At 40.3% G+C, this 9,120-nt stretch overlaps 1 protein-coding gene across 1 annotated transcript; it reads left to right on the top strand.

Moving 5' to 3' along the window:
• Window positions 1–618: 618 nt before the first annotated feature.
• On the top strand, window positions 619–5,404 carry rpl5b (ribosomal protein L5b). Its single transcript, XM_077534873.1, has 8 exons — window positions 619–759; window positions 1,187–1,256; window positions 1,330–1,445; window positions 1,513–1,647; window positions 2,455–2,657; window positions 4,593–4,770; window positions 4,855–4,943; window positions 5,245–5,404. The coding sequence occupies exons 1-8, from the start codon at window positions 757–759 to the stop codon at window positions 5,342–5,344; spliced, it is 894 nt and encodes a 297-aa protein (XP_077390999.1). The 5' UTR covers window positions 619–756; the 3' UTR covers window positions 5,345–5,404.
• The last annotated feature ends 3,716 nt before the right edge of the window (window positions 5,405–9,120 follow it).

Raw genomic sequence — 9,120 nt, 5'->3', positions numbered from 1 at the left:
AGACAAGGAGTTAGCAGAGAGGGGAAAAAAAGGAAAACAAATAAAACAGTCACCTCCTGTCAAACTTGTTGAAACTGTTAGTTTAAAAAAAAAATTAAATGAATTCTGGCATATTTCTCTGGTATCTTGCATCTTTATTTTGATTTGAAAGTATGACTGCCAAGGAGTCAATGATTTGCCATGCACTGACAGGCAATCAAACCTCGCCTTGACCTGTTATCTTGGGCATCAGAAGCTTTGCTGAAGCTATGCTGGAACATCCATCTCTAGTAAAAAATAAAATAAAATAAAATTAAGTAAAATAAAATAAAATAAAATAAAATAAAATAAAAAAGAAATTAGCTCGCTTACTTGCCAGTTGAATCACCAGTTGTGGCTAAAGTCAAACTGTGGCAGGGTTTTCATCTTCTAGACCTGGAATTGCCACATCTGGAAAACATCGATTGCTCATATTTCAATACCCTTCCCCTTATAATTTGTGATTTATGTTCTATTATGTGTGTGACTGTCATTGTCAAGGGTGAGAAAAGAGAAAACCCAGCGAACCTGCTTTCGCCTCTTTAAGTCTCCACGGCAGTACCACCCCAAGTCGCGACGGGGCAGTGTGATAAACTCACTCGGCTCTTTCTTCTCATCCTGTGACACGCTATTTACTGCACATGCGCACTGGCAAACTTCCTTTTCTCCCGTGCAGCGGAGTCAATTCCCAGTCTTTGGCTCCGGGCTCCTTCGTAAGGAGGCCAGAAAGACTGCAAAATGGTTTGTAATCCTCCCAATATGTGTCTACATGCGTACCTAAGACATGCATCTTGCTCTCGGCGGCGATTGTTGTGTCAAAACACGCAACTGTGTGAATGATGAACGTAGATTGAGGCCCAAGTGCTAGCTAGCCGGCTCTGCCTCAACGTGGCCTAATGGCCGTGCGGACAAACACATCACTTCCTGTTGCATACAAACGCAATTCATTGTCATTAATGGCACCGTTTTTGTTTTAACACCTATCACTGTCGTTGACAATTAGCTCCGGTCGTGTCATTTAAACTGTGAACTTGGTTAGCATGTTGCTAACGCACTTCAAATCGTAGCTGCGTGCTAACTAGCTAGCGACATTGACAGCCTGTCAAGTATACTGACTTTTTGACATGTTTATTGTATTAAATTGACTTATAGTGTTTTTCTCCTGCAGGGTTTCGTTAAAGTGGTAAAGAATAAGGCCTACTTCAAGAGGTATCAGGTCAAGTTCCGTAGGAGGAGAGGTACGTTCTTACAGTCACTTGTTGGATATTATTGCACATGAACTGGAAAGAACATGTTTGTGGTTCTTCATAGAGGGAAAAACTGATTACTTTGCCCGTAAGCGCCTTGTCGTGCAAGATAAGAACAAGTACAACACACCCAAGTATCGCATGATCGTCCGCTTCACCAACCGGGATATCATCTGCCAGGTGGGTTGTATTGCTTCATCTGCGTTACTGTGGCGAGACAGATTTTATGTGATGTGCTTTGTTGCAGATTGCCTACGCCAAGATCGAAGGGGACATGATTGTATGTGCGGCGTACTCCCACGAGCTGCCCAAGTACGGCGTCACCGTGGGTTTGACGAACTACGCAGCGGCCTACTGCACCGGTCTGATGCTGGCCCGCAGGGTATGTATTGCCGCCTGGCTCGTCGAGCCAAAATAGGAAGTCTAATGGGTATGTGTGGCTGAGTTGACAAAAAAACACTGCTCATTTGTGTCAGAAATGCTGGCTGACATTCGATTTCATCAATAAATAGTGCATATAGTTGAGCTGAACCACTGTTGCTCAGCCCCGGTCCTCGAGTACCCTAACACACCTGAGGCTCGTTATCAGGCTTCATGCAAGCTTGCTGGTTAGCTGATCATTTGAAACACCTGAGTTGGCTGTTGGAGACATGGAAAACAGGCTGGATAGGGGTACTTGAGGACCGCGGTTGAGAACCACTGAGCTAAACGATCAAATTAAAATTAACATTGCATTGTGGTAGAATGCAATGCTACAATTTGGAGGTGGGGAGCGGGGAACTCTTTGTTTTTTTGTTTTTGTTTTTTTGTTTTTTTGCTCGTTTGGTAGGTTTTATAAATTTGTGTATATAATGGCTAATTAACTGTGCTGAGGTCTGGCCACGTGATTTGTAGTTAATTTTAGTTAATGCCATTGCGTCCAAGATTGTTTCTGGTTGATAACCATTTACACGAGCTGTCACTAAAAAAATCTTGTGTGAATCGAATACTCTGGTAATCATGATTGGTCAGCAACAAATGTCCTTGCTGTAAACACGAAAATGATTAATTATAGTTTCAATGCAAGATCTTTTTTTTTTTTTGTGGTCGACTTAGCCAAGTTGGCCACAAAAAAAATTCACAGCTCTAATTTACACAGCTTTGCTCTTGTTGTCTATTATGGCTGTTAACGTTTCTCCTTCCCCTCCAGCTCCTGAACAAATTTGGCCTGGACAAGGTGTATGAGGGCCAGTTGGACGTAGATGGCAAGGAATTCAACGTGGAGAGCATCGACGGGAAGCCGGGCGCCTTCACCTGCTACCTGGATGCCGGCCTGGCTCGCACCACCACTGGCAACAAGGTGTTCGGAGCCCTGAAGGGCGCCGTGGACGGAGGCCTCAGTATCCCCCACAGGTCAGCTGATTATGCGTCATATAAGTGGGAAAAAAAACAAGTGCATTCAAGACCCCATTCAAAACCTGTTAAGACGTATTGATAATTTTAAGAGCAAATGTTTGGGTCGTAATCACAATGAGAAGTTTGAGAATGTTTGATTTCTTTTCTTTTGTATTTTTGCTTTTCTTGCCTGGCATTATTTTAAATTTACTGTCCAAAAACATCTGAGGGTGTCCTAAAAAGTGCTGTCATGTATCTGAACCATCACTGCATCCACTCATTAGGAGCCCAGTTTTTCTCTTCTACTATTTGAGTTTGCTGTTTGGCTAAGACAGAGCAATTAAAAAAAAAAAAAAAAGGCTCTTTTCTGTACTGACACAGTTTGAATGTGTGAAGTGTCACTCGAAAAGATGTAACATGAAGTAAACTGCTTGGAAGGAAGAGGAAAGCTCACCATAATTAGCATTTTAACAAGAAAGTTGTCCACAAAATCTATACGGTGGAAATTGAGGCATAGTTAACATGTTTGAGGGGCTGGCTAATGAATTGACTTCTCTGAGCCTTCTACAAAAGGGATGATTTGGAGCCCGGTTTGGCGTTTATCGGTTACTGGATTCAAGTTTTCAGAAGTTACGGTCTTAAAGCCATTTAAAAACTTTTTGTCAGCGCCAGTAGTATGTTTTTTGTTTTTGTTTTTTTTTCTTCGTGCATGCAATCAGTGGAGTGGGACAGCTTTTCCCACTGTTGAAAAAGTATTTTCAATTCTATGTTTTCCTCTAATTCCGTGTTTGCGCTCTGCCTATTGTTTTCATAATTTCTGCCCAATGGGAGCACCAGTCGTCACACGCGTCGATGTGTTTACAAACTATAGGTCACTTGCAAAAAGCACAGTGTGAATCCGAATGGCACAGAACGAGAAAAATTAAGTCCGCTTTTGTCCGGACCAAAGGACTTTACTGGTGAATGCATCCTATGATTCATTTACTGGTGTGTTCTTGTAATATGTCAGGGAAAAAAAAAGTCAATCATTGTTTTCCAATGTAAAAGCAGTTTGCAAACATGTTGTTTTGATTTAACACAAAGATAATTGGGGTGCTTTTATATTTTATAAGAAAATTTACTCTTGAAGGCTTAAGATTTACACACTTAAACACGATCTCTAAATGATTAATACATTTTCAAATTAATTTTCCTTTCATTTGGCAATTGATTAGTTGTCAATCGTTGTATATCTAGCACCGATGGAATGTCTTCAGTGGAAAAAAGTTATTTAAATTTTAAAGCTGTAAATGGGAATTTGCAATATCTTTTCTTACGGTTATAATAGTCAGAATGATACTTACTGAATTTGTCCATTTTAAAGTGGTGACTAGTACTATACTGTCTTCTGTTGAACAATTTGACATTCACTTGTTTTATTTATCCTGACCCACCGGTTCTCGCTGGAGTAACTTATTTGTTATTCATTACCTAATTGGGTGAGAGGAAAAAAAGTAAACCTTTTGAGATTTAGCTGGCAGTACAACCACAAACAAGTTTATAATCGTTTGTTTAGCTGCTGAATTTTCTGCCGCTTGGAAGTCCCTTGGCACCTATTACATGAAATGGTCCGAAGGCAATACTAGTGCTCTGATCGATTGGCCGATTTCCGTGGAAAAGTACGTGGTTGGCAAATAGTGGTCAATGCCTTTAATTGCCAATCACTAAAATCAATCATCCACACCTCGTGTTTTCGGAACGCCCCTATGTTTAGGCAATTTAAGGGAGGTCATAAATTACTCATGGAATTAATCTGGCGGTTGCACTGGTGGTGGATCCCCAATACTGTAAATGTATGAATAATTTAAGTAGTTGTTTAAATAACCTGTAAACAAATACAAAGTCTGTTATTAAGTGTACCAGGAAAAGTGGTAGGGGTTTGTTTCTCAAATATTTTTCATATCGCCTCCTCAGCACCAAGCGCTTCCCGGGCTACGACACAGAAAGCAAAGAGTTCAACGCCGAGGTCCACCGCAAGCACATCCTGGGCATCAACGTGTCGGAGTACATGAGCATGCTGATGGAGGATGACGAGGAGGCCTACAAAAAGCAGTTCTCGCGCTTCATCAAGAACGGCGTGGCCCCCGATTCGGCGAGTGCTACGCTAATGCAAAGCCTCCCACAACCGCTCTGGATCCTGTCTGATTTGGAATAATCTCCAAAACGTGTTTTTCAGCTTGAGGAGATGTACAAAAAAGCTCACGCCGCCATTCGTGAGAATCCGGTCCATGAAAAGAAGCCACCCAGAGAGGTCAAGAAGAAGAGGTGAGCACCACGCTGTCGCTTTTTATGCCACGTCTACAGTGAGCACACTATCACTTTCAAAAACAAAAAAACAAAAGCATCTTGTTCTGCTTGTCAAGGGTTATAATCTCAGATTCAAAATCTTGGCTTTTTTTTTCTTTCTTCTTTCTGTACATAATCAAAGATCGAAACACAAACGGTGAACACAGAATTATATAGGTGAAAGTGAGGGAACCCTTTGGTCTGTGCTGGACATTGTCTTGAGATTCAGGACTGACTGACTTTGCTGTTGCTATCGTGCTAATGGGCTCATTCTCAACAGGTGGAACCGTGCCAAGCTGTCTCTGGCCCAGAGGAAAGACCGCGTCGCCCAGAAGAAGGCCAGCTTCCTTCGGGCTCAGGAGAAGGAGGAAGCAGAGTGAGCCCTCACACTCTTTTGCTACAATGGCAGAATTTTGTTCAAATAAATATATGAAAAATCATTGCACCTCCTCGCCTGCTTTTATTTTACCTAAGCATTTCATCCACTTAGATTAAAAAAAACAAAAAACAAACATAATCCACCAAAGGTTACACTGGTTAAATTAAGATTTCTGTAAATCTGAAAGATATATAATTGAAATATGGCTACCTTTAAAGTTGCCCTGGTTAAAACCAAGACTACATCAAACCCCCTTTTAATGTTGAAGGTTAAAATAAGAATACCTCACCCAGTATAGTGATTGTGAGGGAATTTTCAAATAACATACTGTATGTTTAAAGTAGGGATAGACCGATTATCGGCCAGGCCGATTATCGGTGCCGATATCTGGCATTTTGACAAATATCGGCATCGGCCATTTTTGCAATCTGAAGGCCAATAAAGTTGGTAATTTCACTGAGCTTTTTTATTTTATAATTAAATTAAAATAAAAAATACACAATAAAAAATAATTTATTATCAGTAATTTTCATTATTATAATAACCCTGGAAGCTCACTGCAAATTTCGTTATAATTTTTTAAACAAATCTGTTAATATAGTTGAAAAGGATTTTTCTTTTTTTCTTTTTTTTTCTATTTTACTGCAAAGAATATCGGCTTGAAATATAGGTTATCGGCCTCCTTGACTACTAATAATCTTTATCGGTATCGGCCTGGAAAAAACCATATCGGTCTATCACTAGTTTAAAGTGCTGAAAATGGGGGGCAACCACACTGTACCAAGTTGCACAGAATACCTGACAAATCTGATTTATTATTAAATGGCCTGAAATGAGAACACTATAATACCCAAAAAGTTGTCCAAAGCCTATTATGTTGGGCTGATATGACACATTCAATATGGCGGATGAACTGACGTGCCTCAAGAAAAGGGAAGCCAAGTCGGCGCGGATCTGAGTCGATCACGTGTCTATTACGTCACATGCTATGTTCCTGTGTCGTCCGCTTTGGTCACCAGGGGGCCACATTGAGTTTGTTTTGACTTGACCTGTTTTGTCATAAATCAAAATTATTTGTTGTAATAGTACAATTAACGAATTAGGAGTGATGTCTTGAAAGTGATAATTTAAGTTGTGCGTTTTTTGTTTGCTGTACGCAGTAATTATATAGTAGTAGCAGTTGCGCAACAGTCTCCCACACAACATAACAGTGGGGAACAGTCAGGACAACTGTATGTTTATTTTTCAATAAAACTATATTCATTTATTGCCAACATTCTCTTTGTAGCATTTCTCTTGACTGCACTGCTTCCATTGGCTATTAGACTTATTTTATTTATGTTTTTGTCCAATCATATATCAGCCCGTGTTTGACATGTCAATCTAATCTGCCCAGTACCTTCACAATCGGTAGTGCAGTGGTTTTTGTTGTTTTTTGGAGTGAAACATTCACCGTTCAATGTATTTTTTTATTTATCAAATTGTAATTTAATTTTAGCAGTGTGGCGCATCCACCATTCAATTTAAAAATAAAATAGTAATTTTACAAGGGTGGCCACATAAAGATTCAAATGTCTTATTTAAAAATAATTTTTAAAAACAATACATTGAATCAGTTTAATTTAAATTTCTTTCTGTGAAATTTTGGTTTCACTTTTAATTGCATGCAAGTGAAATGCAAGTTGTGCAATAATACTGTAATGTAACTGCCGGTCAGGCTTTATGCTTACATTTGTCTGTATAGAAACTGCCTTCGATCTTACCATGACATTTCATTACGAATCAATGATTACAGAAGATGATTTAAGGACGCGTTACGTCCACACTGGCACCGGAGGCCATTTGGGAGCCGAGCGTTTTTCAGGCCCCGCCGCAGTACAATTGCATTTTCGCCGAGTCAGCAAGTCATAATTCAGCCTAAATGCGGAGCCCGGGGTTTGCACAATGTGCACTAAATTAACTCCTTGGCGCTTTGTTGTTTGGTGTGACATTATTATAGGCTGCCTTTTGGCATCCGGGCCCAGACTCGCTCGAGTCTTATCTGTTTCATTAGCGGCCAGCTTCTTACTCTTTGGCTGCCCTTGGCTTCGAGGAGGGAAAGAATAGCGCTTTGTTGTTTGTTTTTTTCCCCTGGAAAGGTGAAATAAGCGAGGAAGTCAAAGAGACGACTTGGCGGCTGTTGGAGTTGAAATAAATGTTACTTATTTCCCATAAGGCCTTTCCTTCTCTTCCCCCGGGGAGGGCAGATATATGCACGCAACGACTATTAGCCAGCAATCGGCCCTTTGTTACATCGAGCTGGCTTATTAAATCTTATTTAAAAGCCTAATCTTGATAGCGCTGTAAGCATAAAAGCTTTTGGTCCTGGTGGAATAAAGCTCAAAGTTCCTTTTTAGATACTTCATGTACTGTATGCACGCTTGTCACCCAGCATTACAAATAAAAGCTGCGTAATCTCTTCTTTATTTTTCTTCAAGATCTATCACAGATTTCTAAGCAAATTTAGAGTTGCACTCCTAAGTTTTGGCACCACAACATCCTGGGCAGAATCGAAGTCTACTGGAAAACATGCAGCAGAGTAGTGCTAGTAAGACAAAACTGTGCACTAGTTTATGAATGTGTGCTACTAGTACTATCAGTGCTTTATTGGTAGTACTAGGATTGTACAGATTTGCCTCACTTGTCACATAAAGTTGACCTAGTAGTGTGCAGAAATATCATGTAGAACTGTCTAACTTGTGGGGACATACAAGTAAACGAACCTTGAGTTGGAAATCAAGGATAGTGAATAAATGCGCAAACAGCTTTCCATATTTGTAAGTGTCAGTGTAGTGGTCAAGCAGGCAAAAAACAGCATTGAGGTAGGAGCTATTGTTTGAGCGGAGGTGCGAGCAGGGGAATGCAGTGTGGAAATATGAGCCGGGGATTGGAGGCGCTCCTGCCAGCTCCCATGAGATCACATGTGACAGAGGAGCACCACCTCCTTATAAATCTGCCACTTTATTGCGCCTCCGTCCCTCCCTCCTCTTGCACAATATCTTCCAAATGGAATCAAAATAAAGGTTGATTGTCTGGTGTGACCCCAACGGAGTTTTGACACGTAGCAGCTGAGCGCACCGGCTCTAAATGACATCTTATATTTTTTTCTGATTTTCCTGAAGGGGAAATGTATAACATGTTTACAGTTTGGAAACACATCCACAAACTAGATAAGCCAGGTTGTAATTTAATAAAGAGTGAAGAACAAGAGGCAATCTCGTCCAATAGGACTTTGCTTAGCTGTTAATGTTTTCGCCTCGCACGTTGTATTTCGCAGTCTCTAACCTCTCAAATGTGTTTTGAATAATGCACTGAAACAATAAACATAATCTCCATCAACTCATCTTCTGGGAACGCCCGTTATATCGCGATTGATTGTTTGCACAACTGCTATAATCACTTATTTTGAAGCAAGCAGCTTTTAAAATGTTTTATTTACAGTCTACGCAAGTCTGAATTTAGAGTTGGTGTAGTACCAGATTGTGCCACATCATGCCGGGCAGGACTAAACTCTACTGGTATGCATGCAGTGTAATAGAAGAAGAAGAGAAGGGACACAAATTAATGCTAATTTCCATTAGTCGTATATGGAGTTTCACATTACACGTTACCATTAACTGAGTGGATGTTCATTATTGGTTGAACATTTTCATGTTTTAAATATTCAATTCTCTCTAGTTTACTTTGTCAGTTTCATTTGATGCCTTAGTTTGAAACCCTAAACCTTGTTTAGAATCC

The sequence above is a fragment of the Festucalex cinctus genome, chromosome 10 (genome assembly GCF_051991245.1).
Source record: "Festucalex cinctus isolate MCC-2025b chromosome 10, RoL_Fcin_1.0, whole genome shotgun sequence".
NCBI lineage: Eukaryota > Metazoa > Chordata > Actinopteri > Syngnathiformes > Syngnathidae > Festucalex > Festucalex cinctus.
Note: the sequence above shows the minus strand (reverse complement) of the source record. Positions and strands in the feature narration are given on the sequence as shown.

Bases quoted from the DNA above. Each gene is read 5' to 3' on its own strand.
- rpl5b (XM_077534873.1), top strand. The intron at 1,648-2,454 runs GTATGTATTGCC...CTTCCCCTCCAG, and splicing joins GTCTGATGCTGGCCCGCAGG to CTCCTGAACAAATTTGGCCT. The intron at 4,771-4,854 runs GCGAGTGCTACG...CGTGTTTTTCAG, and splicing joins ACGGCGTGGCCCCCGATTCG to CTTGAGGAGATGTACAAAAA.